At 55.9% G+C, this 13,870-nt stretch overlaps 1 protein-coding gene across 1 annotated transcript in view; it reads left to right on the top strand.

The window, feature by feature from the left end:
* RAB44 (RAB44, member RAS oncogene family) overlaps positions 1–13,870 on the top strand; it is a 35,681-nt gene that overhangs the window by 18,474 nt on the left and 3,337 nt on the right. Inside the window, exons 5-11 of the mRNA XM_075553804.1 lie at positions 100–190; positions 521–616; positions 1,642–1,829; positions 2,318–3,771; positions 10,750–10,831; positions 12,092–12,206; positions 13,186–13,287. Coding sequence (XP_075409919.1) covers positions 100–190; positions 521–616; positions 1,642–1,829; positions 2,318–3,771; positions 10,750–10,831; positions 12,092–12,206; positions 13,186–13,287 — 2,128 coding nt within the window. The remainder of the gene's footprint in view (positions 1–99; positions 191–520; positions 617–1,641; positions 1,830–2,317; positions 3,772–10,749; positions 10,832–12,091; positions 12,207–13,185; positions 13,288–13,870) is intronic.

The following is a 13,870-nucleotide window of genomic DNA, read 5'->3' as shown; positions in this document are numbered from 1 at the left end:
ACACCATAGTGGACTGACACCGGGGTCCAGACCAGCTCTGCCAAGCAGCAAGACCCCAGCCAGCCCTTCTCCAGCCCCTGCCCTCCTGACCCTGTCCAGGCGTGACTCTGACCATCACCGTGAGGTCCAGGAACTGTACAATGAGATGGAGCAGCAGATCCGCCAGGAGAGGCAGCAGCTGCAGGCCGAGGTGGGGCCCTCCTGGTGGCTGTCCCTCACCCAGACTCCTCTGCTGAGTCATGGGGGTGGAGGGCAGGGCACAGGGGGCTGTTGGGTTGGGGTCGCCCACCGCTCTGGCTAGGGGGAGTCCCTCAGAAAGACGGGGTGGCCAGTGCTGAGCTTGGACCCCCTCTGTCTCTGTAGGGGGCTCGCTATGCACCCCACCACCAGCGCGCTCCTTCTCTGGGTCTCAGTCTCCTTGCAATACACCCTCAGCCTGAGCCAGGAGTTCCCCTGAGTGGGTGGAGGTGGGCGTGTGGGGAGAGTCAGCCCAGCCGGCTGAGCCCTCTCTGTTCCCCAGAGCGACTCGCGGGGCCTGGCCCTCAGTTTGAAGATGCACGAGGTTCTAGAGGCCAAGGAGCGTGAGGTGCAGCGGCTGACCCAGGGCCACAGGGAGGTGAGCCTCAAGGCCAAGGGTCCCCCAGAGCCCACTCTGTGATGGTCCCCAGTCTTCCAGTCTGTGATTCTGCCAGTCCTAAGTGACCATCATCATCATCCCCTCTAATCTGGAGGCCACCCTGGGCTGTGAGGGCTTCCACAGAAAGCAGCACTCTGGGAAAAGTTGTCTGGGGCCCTTTTCTTAAATGAGGAACCAAGGGACATGAGTTCAAATCCCTGTTGTTCCACTTAAACCTGAACTCGCTCCCCCTTGGGTCAATTCGGACTCATCATGAGCCTGTGTGGGGTTTTTGAGGTCACACGTGCTCCTTGGGTGCAGCTAGTAGGGTTGAACCTCTGACCCGGAGGCGAGCAGCCTAACGCCTAACCCACAGCACCACCGGAGCTCCACCAGAGCCATGCTAGCCCAGATCGTCACTACGCTTGCCCGCGTCTCCGTTTTCCCACCTGTGAGACGCGATGATCCCATCCACTGCCTCACACAGATCTGCTGGACCGGAAGGTCCTCCATGGACAAGAGCGAGGTCCTGCCAGTGCACAGGCTCGGTGACAGGGTGACATTCGCTCGTCTCCATTGTCAGTGCGCAACTGGCCACAGGCAGACTCTGAGCCCCGGCTTCCTCGCCAGAGCAAAGGGAGTCTGAACTGTACTTGGGAGTCTCAGGGCTTGTGGTCGGGTCAGCAGGCTGGTGGGCAGGTCCGCTGGGGCTCAGGGCTGAGCAGCCTCGGGGGGGCGGCAGAGGAGGCGAGGACTGGTTTATGCGTCCGCCCTGGTGGTGCGGCAGTTACAGTCCCTCGCTTTGTCCGTTCTCGTCCTGACTGGGCAGTGGAAATGTCTCTCCTGGCTGGGGGGCTCCCTGGAATGGGTGCTGATTAGGACAAGGTGGGTGCCCACCCCAAGCCTGTTTTAAGCGTGGTCTCCAGGAGCCCTAAAGGAGGGGAGGTGGTCTAGGCCCCTGAGTGGCCTTGGGAGCCTTTGCCAAGCGGGCTCCTCTCCCCACCTCCCCCCCTTGCCCCCCACAGCTGGAGACCCAGCTGGACGCTCTGAGCAGCACCCAGCAGGAGGCCAGCGCAGAGAACCAGCAGCTTCGAGAGGCTGAGCGAGACCTGGCCGGGCGGCTGGCGGAGGTGCAGGGACAGCTGCAGGCGACCAGGGAGCACCTGAAAGCGGCCAAGGGCCAAGTGTCCTGGCAGGTGGAGGAGGAGAGCAGGCAAGTGGTGACCAGGCCTGGGTGGCTTCCTGGAAGAGGTGGGCGGGGAGGCTGTGCCCACGCAGGCTACCTCCTTTATTCTTTCAACACCCGGGCCAGGTGGGGGTGATCGTGCCCACCTGGCAGGGCACAAGGGAGCAAACTGAGGCACACAGAGGAAAGTCAACATGCCCGAGGTCACACAGCTCATGCGCATGCGCACGCGCGCACACGCACACACACACACACACACAGCCTCATGGGATGCCGGTTCTCTGGCAGGCACTCTATTTGCTGCAGCTTGGAGGAGGGTGAGGGCCAGGCTGATCAGGTGGTTGGTCCTTGGTGGAGTGGAAGAGGGGTGGAGGGGGGGCATGCCAGGTGAAGAAGGCTGCAGGAACAGAGGCTAGGAGGGAGGGCCAGGTGTGGGTGTACAAAGGATGGAAAGGGATGTTGGTGGGGTTGGGGTGACGCCCTCCCCCTTTGGGCCCCTCCCTCTTCCTTTCCAGTGACCCCCAAGTAGGGCAAGAGGAGACCCCAGATCCTCAGGCCAGCGCACCTGACGAGACACCCCTGCCTGGGCTTTTTGGGGACAACGATGATTGGGACCAGCTCCTGAGCAGCTTTAGAAGCCCCCCAGCAGCTCCCCAAGCCTTACAGCTCTCCTGGAGCCCACCCCCCACCCCGAAAGCCCCCTCAGCCCCACAGACACCGCGCGTGGTCCGGCACATCTCCATCTCGGAGCCACATGCCTCAATGTATGGTCAGGAGCCGGCTTCAGATCTCAATGGGGCTTCAAAGACCTCCCCCACAGGCCCGGCTAGAGCTGAGGAAGGGGAAGGCGGGGGCCCGGATGGGAAGGACAGTAGTTCAGAGCAGCCTCTGCAGCCTCCAGGCCTGGAAGCCATGGATGAGCCAAAGCCTGGCCCCGAGGCCCACTTCCACTGGGACTTCCCAGGGGTCCCGGCTAGGGAGTCAGGGAGCCTGGTGGCAGCTACACTCAAAATGCTCATCCCTTTGGAAGAGGAGTCCCCTCCTCATGCGGAACCTCCCCCTCCCCAGGCCCCTGCTGGGCCCGGGGAATTATTCCAGCCTTCAGGTCCGGATGACAAGGGCCAGGACCCTGAGCCTGCCTCAGCCAGGGTGTCCAGGCAGACAGAGTCCCTCCCTCAGGACCCACATATGTCAGATTCCGAGCAAAAGCCACAGCCTCCAGGCTCTGGGACCCTCGTGCCAGGGCCTTCCCAGGAGCTGGAACCCCCAACTCCCACAGAGGGGCTACAGCCAGGCCCGCCGGGTCCAGCCGAGCAGGAGGGCCATCCTGGGGGACTCAGAGGGGCTCATGGCCAGGTTTTCAGACCAGACGAGTTGCCTGCTCTCCCCCAGCAGAGTCTGGATGAGAAGCCCAGAGCTGAGCAAGGGCAACAAGATGACCAAGGCGGGCAGGACACGGGTGCAGAGCAGTCAGCTGAGGCCGAGGGCCTGGGAGCTGGGCCTTCAGAATACCCCTCACAAGATGCCCCTCGGCCCCACGACCCACCCCAGGCTCAGGCTAAAGCAGAGGTCGCTGCTCATGAGAAGCCCCCAGCCCCAGGTGGCCCCGTCCCCATGGGGGCTCAGCCTGCTGAGGGAGCGGGTCCCCAAGGGCCCACACCCACCCTCCCCACCACAGCTGTGCTGGCAGCCCAGCCCAGGCCCCCACCCATAGCTGAGAAACCAGGGGAGCAGGGCCCCCCTCAATCCAGGGAGTGGAGGGCAGAGAACAGGCCGGAGAACTCAGCGATGGATGCCCAGGAGGCTGATCAATCCCCACTGCCAGGGGAACTCCCGGCCAACGAACGCCAGGCTGACCCTGACTACGTCTTCCATGTCATCTTCCTGGGGGACTCCAGCGTGGGCAAGACCACCTTCCTGCACCTGCTGTATCAGAACTCCTTCGCCACTGGGCTTACTGCTACCGTGGGTAAGCGCCCGACCAGGGAGGGGCGGACTGGGGCCCTGGGCCAAGGAGGCGGAGCAGGCCCGAGGTGGGCCAGCCCTGATGTTACTGTAGGTTCTGCCCTGGCCAAGAGCCCCGGGAGAAACAGGATCTTATATGGGCATTAATCTCACTACTTTACTAATCATCTCTAATGACAGGTAATTTGCCTTTTCTCCATTGATCTGATTAGTTTATAATGTGCCCCATCAACAAAGCACCCTGCAATTTGGGTACCAGCTCTGGGTGGGGGTGAGAACAAGCAAGTCTACACATACACACACACACACACACACACACACACACACACACAGCCCAAGGGCAGGGAGCTGCAGGGCCCGTGAAGGCTGGGGCTGCTCCTGACTGGCTCCAGGCCAGCCAGCCGTGCACTGGCAAGAAATCACCCTGGGCCCTTTTCTACCTAGGCTGTGTTTAGAGTGTGAGGCGCTAGGAAACTAGGTGCCAGAGTTCAAATCCCACCTCTGTTGCTTACAATCTGACCCTGGAAAGTTGTTGCATCTCTCTGGAGCACACACAGCAGCCCTGGGGGGTGCAGTGGGTTACCCTATGGACTGATAGCCACAGGGCCAACAGTTCAAAACCATCAGCCCCTGCGCAGGAGAAACAGCAGGCTTGCTACACGCCTGAAGAGCTACCGTATTGGAAACTCACAGGGGCAGTTCTACCCCACCCCAGAGGGTTGCTATGCGATAGAATCAACGACTCGATTGGCAGCAGTTTTAGAGCAGGGCTGGGGAACATGCTTTTCTGCTAAGAGCCATTGGGATATTGGGAAAGAGCAGCTGCTCAAACATTTGACTAATCTCCCCTAACATGATGGCTGGAACGGCCTGTCTCCCACGAGCTACATGGTGTTAGCTGGTACTAACGAGTTTGCAGGCCTTACACCACCCCCGGGCCCAAACACCCCCCACCCTGCTCTAGAGGATCTCTAGGAACCCTGGTGGGGTAGTGGTTTGAACCCAGCAGTGCCCAGAGGGAGAAAGAAGAGGATGTGTGTGCCCATGAAAGATTTACAGACCCAAACCTGAGGGAGAAGTTCTCCTCTGTCCTGAATGGGTGGCTGTGAGCTGGAATCAACTGAAAGGCAGTAGGTTTGTTTTTTAAAGTGTTCAGAGCCCTTCATCACTCACCTGGTAACGGGAGCCACATGTGTGGATTCTCTAGAGTACCAGGATTAGCTGACCCGCAGCAGGCGCGGAGAATAGCGCCCAGGCACGACACGTCGTCATTCTTATAAATACGTCTTTGCTAATATCTAATCCAGTGACTCCTGCAAATGAACCCCCAAAGCACAACGCTTTCAGCGCCCATGAAGAGACGGCGTTGGGTGCCACGGAGTTGGTGCCACCTCATAGCAGCGTGGCGCGCAGCAGAACGAAACACCGCCCGGTCCTGAGCCGCTGTGCCTTATGTTTGAGCCCGTGTGGATCGCGGTGTCGACCCATCTTGTCCAAGGTCTTCCTCTTTGTTGCTGCCCTCTACTTTACCCAGCATGAAAGAGCCCCTTCTCCGGGGACTGGCCTTTCCCGATACACGTCCAAAGTAGGCGAGACCAAGTCTCGCCAACCTCGCGTCTAAGAGCATCCTTCTGACTGTCCTTCTAAGACAGATGCCGTGGTCGTTCTTTCGGCAGTCCGTGGTACTCTCCAGATTGCTCGCCCACACCGTAATTCAAAAGCGTCGATTCCTCTTCAGCCTTCCTTATTCAATGTTCAACTTTCGCAAGCATATGAAGCAACGGGAAGCACTACCGCTGGCAACCTCCTGGCTTTTCGGCACTTGAAAGAGGTCTTGTGCCGCAGATTTGCCCAATGCGATGCTGTAAAGAGTTGGTCTTGGAAACCCACGGGGGCAGCTCTAACCCATACTGCAGGGCTGCTGTGGGTCAGCGTCAACTAGGGGGTAGTGGTTAGTGAGATATGGCCCCTTGCTAGCTGGAGCAAACAGTGAACGTGCTTGGCAACTAATGGAATGTTGGACGTTTGAGTCCGCTCAGATGCACCTCGGAAGAAAGGCCTGGTGATCTACTTGCAAAAAAGTCAGTCACTGAGAACCCTGTGGAGCCCAGTTCTTCTCTGACACCTCACGGGGTCCCCTTGAGTAGGAATTGATTCAGTGACAGTGGGTGGTGTTCTGTTGTTGTTACTTTTTCAGTGACACTTGATTAGAACTAAAGAAAAATAACATGGAAGCGGGGGACTCACTTAGAGGCGAAGCTGGAGGGGCCTAAATCTTTGGATCATCCAGGGCATGTGCTGGCTGGGGACCGGTGCCAGCGAGTAGACAGAAGGCAGGCCTTGCACACAAGGGACCCAGCACGGGTTCTCGAGCCCTGCTCTAAGGGCCTGCACTTGCAGAGCTTGTTCACAGCTGCCTTGGGCTGGGGGAGCCCCGGTAGGCGGGGCCTGGTGCCGGGCGGAGTCACAGTGTCTGCAGGGCTCCCTAGCTACTGTTTACTGACCACCCTACAATGCACCAGGCGTCTTCCCTGCCTTAGGCCTTCAGGGGCCCTCCTTATAATTTAGCCTTCCCGTTATTATGTGGTAAGAAGGCTCTACACCATTCAATCAAGAAAAATAAATAAGTGAAAACACGGTCGCGGGGCTGTAAAAGGACAGAGTAAAGCTGTTTGCCCTGCTGGCGCGGGCTGGGAGGCCCTGAGATTCCTAGCCTCAGGATTCAAATCCACCCCAAATCCTAGCTGTGGTTTAGCGCCACCTGGTGGCTGTTGTCCATGCAGGCTTTAATACGACTGGGGGGCTTGTGAGGGGCGGGGTGCGATTCCAGTCTCACCAGTCAAAAGCCTTGCGGGGGCCCTGAGTCCGTCCCCCTCTCTCCATTCACCTCCTTTCCCTCTAAAGATAAGCACCCTGGTTTGCTTGCAGGCGAGAACAGGGCCAGCTGGGAGACCAGAGCCCATTGAGAGATGGGTGCTTTGGGGAGCTAACCCCATCCCTAGCCATTTCAGAGAAGAGAGAGGCTGGCTTATCCGAAGAAGAAGAATGCAGCATCGGGATTGGAGGAAGGCTTGCTTATTAACAGCTCTGAGGACTGACCTAAGCCCGCTATTTTCAGTCGCCTCATAGACATGCCAACATTGAATAGGGAAGACCGAAGAAGGGTCAATGCTAGCAAAGAATATTGATGATACCACGGATTGCCCAAAGAACGAACAGATCTGTCTTGGAAGAAATACAACTAGAATGTTCCATAGAAGCAAAGAAGGTGAGACTCCGTCTCACATGCTTTGGGCATGTGGTCAGGAGACAGCCGTCCCCGGAGAAGGCCATCATGCTTGCTAAGGCGGAGGGGCAGCGAGAAAAAAAGAAGGCAGGCCCTGGACAAGATGGACTGGCACAGTGGCTGCAACAAGAGGCTCAGTCCTCAGGTGAGGCTGGCGCAGGAACGGGCAGTGTTTCGTTCTATTGTGCACAGGGTGCCATGGGTCAGAGTAGCTCAATGGCACCTAACAGGACAGCCACCCCTTCACAGATAAAAGCATTGATTTGAAGACCCGGTTACGTTTCATGGCCAAGCTGGGCCCTGAGGTCAGCACTCATGCCCTTGGCACCTTGCCTTCCAAGCTCACCGGTGGTCCACCTGCCTTTAAGTTCCACACAGCAACCTCCCTGGGGCTACGAGGCCTAGGGGAGAGCATCCCATCCCTAGCAGATTCTCCTCTGGTCCCAGTGTAGCCTGTTTTTCAGGAAAGTGCAGGGACATGTGGGCAGATGTCCATATGCCAAAGCACAACCACGCCACAGGGTTCCCTTGGCCCCACTCTTTGTGGAAGCCGATCGTGGGGACTTTCTTCTGCGCTGCCCCTGGGCCAAGTGGAGGCTGGTGGTTTGGATTCAGCCAGTGATACTGCAGGAGAAAGCCAGTGGCCAACCCCCGTGGCAGCCAGTGAACGTGATATCCCTCACGGTTACGTGGTCACTTTGGAACATGTGTGGAGGGAGTGGGGCGCAGGGGTGACTTGAAGGGTGGGGTTTGTCTGTCTCTCAGGCTTTCTCTCTCTTTCTCGCTGCTGTCATTGAGTAGATTCCAGCAGGACAGGGTAGAGCTGCCACTGTGGATTTCTGAGACTGTAACTCTTTACGGGAGCAGAAAGCCTCATTTCTCTCCCTAGGTTTCAAACTACTGACCTCGTGATTAGCAGCCCCCTGGGTAAGCCACTCACTCCGACACCACTCATCCTTTAGAAGCAGATGCTAAGGACAAACTTCTTTGCTAAGGAGCTGCCTCTTTTCCAGCCTTCTTAGGGAGCAGGGGTGTGGGTGTGGGGTCTGTGGTCTCAGCAACCACAGAGGGGCAGCAGCGAGTGCTGCTGGGAGGGGGCGTTGCTGTTGCAGAGGTCTGGGTGTCTCTCAAGGAGCCCCTGATGGTGTGGTGGGTGATGCGCGATGCATTGTGTAGTGAAGTCCAGCAGTCAAGTTCGACCCCAAGAGGCCCTTCGAGGGAGAAAGATGAGAACTTCTACTTCGGCAAGCAGTGACCCACAGCGTCAGTTCTACCCTGTCCTGGAAGGTCACATGATGAGTCAGAAACCACCTGAAGGCCGTGAGTTTGGTCTTTGATTTGGGCACCTTTGCTGGGTTGGCTAGAAGCCTACATGTGCTCTGTAGCCTCGGGACTCTATTAGGAAAGGATCTGGGGAGGGGGACAAAACAGGACCCCCCCCCCATCACGCCCTCACCTGGCCGCGCTTCCTTGGGAAGAGCGCTATTGCAGGACAAGATACTCTCAAGGTTCTAAGCCTCCCTGGAAGGGTTCCCTCCATGCCACCGAGTTGATGCCGACTCATAGTGACCCCGTACACAGGGCGGAACTGTCCCTGTGAGTTTCTGGGTCTGTCACTCTTTCCAGGAATAGAAAGCCTCATCTTTCTCCCAGGGAGCGGCTGGTGGTTTTGAACTGCTTTCCTTGTGGTTAGCAGCCCAGTGCACAGCCACTACACCAGGGACAGAAAGGGTCTGAGGTAGCAGCAGCACAAGAAGGGGTGGGCTGTGAAATTTGGGAGATTGGGGTTGAGGGAGACGACAATTAATAGAGTATAATGTACCAATTTTTATGAACAATTAATGTAATCCATTTTATTTATTTATTTTTAAATTATTTTATTGGGGCTCGTAATCCATTTTAATGAGTACATTTTTATGATTGATTTTTGAAATTTGATCATTGATAACATTTTAATGGGTATTTTTAATAAGAAGATAATATAAATCACTACTTTCAAATACCCATTAGAAGCCAAGCTGAACCTCTGACTTAAGTTCCTCACTATATCCCACTCACCCTGCCACGCAGATCTTTTAAAATAACCCCTCTTGCAGTGAGGAAATGAAGGCTCAGAGAGGCAGAATGACTTGTCCAAGGTCAATGAGCCTGTAGAGCAGCAGAGGATGGGCAACTCAGCCAGCAGCAGGGTGTCCCTGGAGCCCTGCTCCTTCCGAGCCCTGCTGTGTAGTCGCTGGGAGACGCTGTGTACAGTAGTGAGGGACCAAGACACAGCGTTCTAACAGTAAAGGCAGACTGGCTTTCCCGGTTGACTGAAGGAATATGCAGGAGCACCCCAAAAAAACCGGAATTGCGCTGGGTGGAGCAGAGCTTTCGTAGTACACATTTTCCCCGACAGGTGAACATTGAGCAACTCGCTCTGAGTTAGTGCACCCAGTGGCATCTCCTAGGAAGTCTCTCTGGCAAGTGAATTTTTTTGTAAAAGCAGTTTCACCCAAATTTTGGTTTTGGTGATGGCTGATTTAAGAGAACAGCATGTGGCTGTGAAAGTTTGTTGCCTGATTGGGAAAAATGCCACAGAAACTTGTGATGTTGAACACAGCACTATGGGAAAAACTCAAGTGTATGAGTGGTTTTCTCGTTCCAAAAAAGGTGAAATGTCGTCTGATGACAAACCTCGTTCTGGACATCTGTCAACTTCCTGAATGGACAAAATGTTGAGTTGTAGTGCATTTGAAGTTCATTCCATCAGGTCAGACTATTAATCAAACTTTTTAGTTAGAGGTTCTGAAAAGATTGTATAACAGTGTACAACCAAAAAGGCCTGATTTATGGCAAAGGACTGGTTTTGCCACCACGACCATGCACCAAATCATATAGCCATCTCAGTGCGCCAGTTTTTGGCATGCCTCTCTTGCCCCAAGCACCTGACTCACCTGCCCTCGCTCCATGTGACTGCTTTTTGTTTTTGAAAATGAAGAGGGACATGAAAGGACAGTGAATTGCTGACATAGAAAAGGTGAAGAAAAACACGAGGGAGATGCTGTCAGCCATCCAGAGGAGTTTGAAAAATGTTTCCAAGAATGGAATCGCAGATTTGACAAATGTATTAAGTGCAATGGAGAGTACTTGGAAAGTGATAGGTCGTTTTGTAAAAATAAATAAGTAAATACATAGCTTTGGTGGAAAAATCTGGGCGGGGGGGTGCCCCCTCATACACATGAATGGGAATTCGCTGGGAAGATGGCTGTGCTCCTGGAGATAAATATAACATGGGGGTCTTGGGCTGCCCTTGGCACTGATGCCAGTGTGGAGTGCAGCAGGGCAGGGAACCCTGTGGGCGGGGGGTCAAGCTGTTCAGAGGTAGTGACCTCCACGGCCCAGAGAGCAAGCACCCCGAGCACAGCTCCCGCCCCCCACGACTATTGGTGAGAATAGGTATATGTGTATCTGGACACCTTTGGGCTGGCAGAGTCTTGGGTGGTGTCAGTGGCTGCCTACCGAGAGCCCCCTCGAAAGAAAGACCTGGCAGGCAGTCTACTTGCCCATGCTCAGCCGTGGCAGACCTACGGGCATGGCCCGCTCTGACACACAGGAGTCAGGATGGCCTCGCAGTGGCCCCAAGTGTGGTGGCTGGTTATGGCCAGACTTCCTGGATGGTAATGTGAGCCCTTGCCCCCTGTGTGTGTGTCCTAGGAGTGGACTTTCGGGTCAAGACCCTGCTGGTGGACAACAAGCTGTTTGCACTGCAGCTCTGGGACACGGCTGGTCAGGAGAGGTAAGGGGCTCTGTGGTCAGGTCCCACCTTGGTGGGGTCGTTGGTGGTGGTTGGGACACCGGCTGAGCCTGGGGGAACAGAGGGCCCGGGAGTAGGAGGCTACCAAGTGCAAAGGGCCATCGGCCACCAGAAGGTTCAATGTCAGGAAGAGCTCCAGGGAAGGCGAGACCGACCAAGACCAAGCCAGCGGTGCCAGGGCAACAGGCACAGCCTGGCAGTACAGTCACCGTCTTTCTGAACCCACGTCCCTGCCAAGCCGTGCTGATCAACCTCAAAAGGCTCAGACTCCTTGGCCTAGCTGTTCTGGGACTCTGTCCTACAGCCACCCACCCACCGACCGACCTGTAAGAATGGAGGGACCAAGACTATTCACATCCCGAAACAGTGGATCAGTCGGGCACTAGCTCAATAAAGGAAGGTCTACCTACACTGATCGTGAAACACACTGACTCTACGAAGGGACCGAGCACCCTCACCAGGGACCAACGGGGAGATCGCTCCACCGCGTTCTGTCACGGGAAAAATGCAAGGTGCAGGAAGTTGAGTCTTCAGGAGCGTGGGGAACGTTTCACACGGTTTTGTGTCGCACAGAAAGGAGGACATCTGTGTGCACGAGGGGCTTCAAAGCTTGTGGGATGTGCCCTTTCCATTCCATGCTGGCACACATTTTTGATACCCCCTTGTGTGTGGGGGGGCATACATATCTATACACATGTATGCATTTGTATTCCTATATGAACACAAATACCTCTGGAAATAGAGACATAGTTAAGGGACTGGACATCCAGTTCCCTGTGGGGAGGGGACAGGGAGGGGACAGAGTGGGGAGGAAGACTTGTCGTAAGTACCCTCGGGTCCCTTGTGAAACTGGAGCAGTGGGAACATGTGACCTGTCTAACCAGAGCTGCCTGGGCAAGAGCAGACCCTGTGCAGGCTCTCTCAGGGAGTCAGGACAGGTGAAATCTCCCCACCTGACAGACAGAGGAGCTATGGGGTTCAGGGGGTGCTAAGTGCTGGGCCGCCAACCTCCAGGTTGGTGGATCAAACCCACCCACTGCCCCGAGAGCACTATGGCTGTCTGTGTGGAGTCACAGTCTGGGAAAGCCATTGGGAATGCGACTCTGTCGTCTGGTTAGTTGGAAGGGACTTCATGGCAGTGGGTTGTTTGCATTTGGCTTGTTGATGGGGTGACGAGGCCCAGAGAGGCCGAGGCCTGGCATCTGGCTGCCTGGCATGGTCTCACGCACACTCTCTGGCCAGGTACCACAGCATGACCCGGCAGCTACTCCGCAAGGCTGATGGGGTGGTACTCATGTATGACATCACCAACCAGGCGAGCTTTGCCCACGTGCACTACTGGCTGGAATGTCTCCAGGTGAGGGGGAGAGGGGTGGAAGGGAGGGGAGGGGTGGATGGCACCAGGAGTGGCCCCGGTTTTTGTGGTCAGGAGGATGCATGTACCTTGCCCACGTCTTTCCTCCCAGAATTACAAATGAAACAGCAGACATCTGGGCCATTCATCCCACCGAGGGCACTGACGAAATGAATTGGGCTTCGTAGTGCAAAGAAACCACAACCACGCAGTACAGCCTCCAATCTAGACTACTTCCTTTATCCTGCGAAACTTTCTTTCCTATACACACCCATCTTGGGCCCATTCGTGGTATCTTCTTCAACTCAAGGAATAAGGCACTTCCCACACTCACTGAGTTGACATGTAGATACTAAAATACAGACCGGGCTTCTCTCCAGAAGTTTCTAGGCTGGTGGAAGAGGCAAAGGCAGCTGGATACAGTAATGCTTGAGGTCTGACAGAACCTGGGTTTGAATCCTGACTCCCCAGCCTACAAATCCTGTGACTGTAGACAGACCACTTCACCTCTCTGCACTCGGTTCTCCTTACTCCTCTCCTGGGGACTTGTCAGGATGAACTGATCTAATTGCTTTTGGCATGGCACCTGGCATGTAGCAAGAACTCAGCACACATGAGCCATTGTTGCTATTACACGTGGAATGGGTAGGAAGTGAGTGGAGGCCTGCTGGGTAACCAAGGACCTCACCACTGAGAGGAAGAGGGGACATGTTCAGGGGCCATCCACGAAGGCTTCCTGGAGGAGGTGTCGTTGAGGCTGGTCTTGGAAGGTGGGTGAGGTGTCTGCAGGCAGAGAGGAAGGGCAAACTCACTGTAAACACGGGACGGGGGCTGGGTGAGATGGAAGGGTGTGGAGGGGTGAGGCAGGGAGAGGCAGGCCCATAACCCTGGTCACATGCCAGGAGCGGGATGCTGCTCTCAGGTCTGCCCAGGCCCAGCATAGAGCACCAGCTGTGGCTGAGAGAACCTGTTCTGTGTGTAGGACGCAGGGTCCGATAAGGCGGTCATCCTTCTTCTGGGAAACAAGATGGACTGTGAGGAGCAGCGGCAGGTGCCCACTGAGACTGGGCAGCAACTGGCCAAGGTGAGCGGCTGAGCGTCCGTCCGTCCTTCCCTGAACCTGCACTGGACAGACACTGCCCTGCAGGGCACTGGCTAGGGGTCCCCCTGGTCTGGGCAGTTCTCTGGAGGCTAGCTCCGACCCAAACTCCAGCCTGTGACAGTGGGCACACTGTGACACTCACCGCTGAATCAGCAAATTCCCACGCGCGAGCCCCAACCTCCCTCAAAGGCACGCTCAGAGTCACAGGGCTTATGAGAGCCCCACTTAAAATTCCCACTCAAATCTTCATTTTATCTTGGGTCTCTAATTAACATCCTTCCTGCTAATTACTCTATTTTAAGACTCCGACTCTTCCCTGGGAAGAGGACGTCGAAAGCCCCGTCACCTAGTTAACTGTGACTAGAATTTAACCACCTTCCAGAAAATCTGGAGAATCGTGGAAAAGAGGAGGAAGGAGGAAAGATAAAGACTGCCCCCCCACCCCCCGCGCTCGGACACACCATTCTCCATGTTCCCCGCGTGCATGTTATTCTGGCCTCCAGCTCGTCTGGCTTGGGGCGGTGCGGGAGGGGGGGGGGTGGGGAGCTTTTTTGCTCTCTTAAAA

This window comes from Tenrec ecaudatus, chromosome 7 (assembly GCF_050624435.1).
Source record: "Tenrec ecaudatus isolate mTenEca1 chromosome 7, mTenEca1.hap1, whole genome shotgun sequence".
Taxonomy (NCBI): Eukaryota; Metazoa; Chordata; class Mammalia; order Afrosoricida; family Tenrecidae; genus Tenrec; species Tenrec ecaudatus.
The sequence above is the reverse complement of the archived record's forward strand: the minus strand, read 5'-3'. Positions and strand labels throughout refer to the sequence as shown.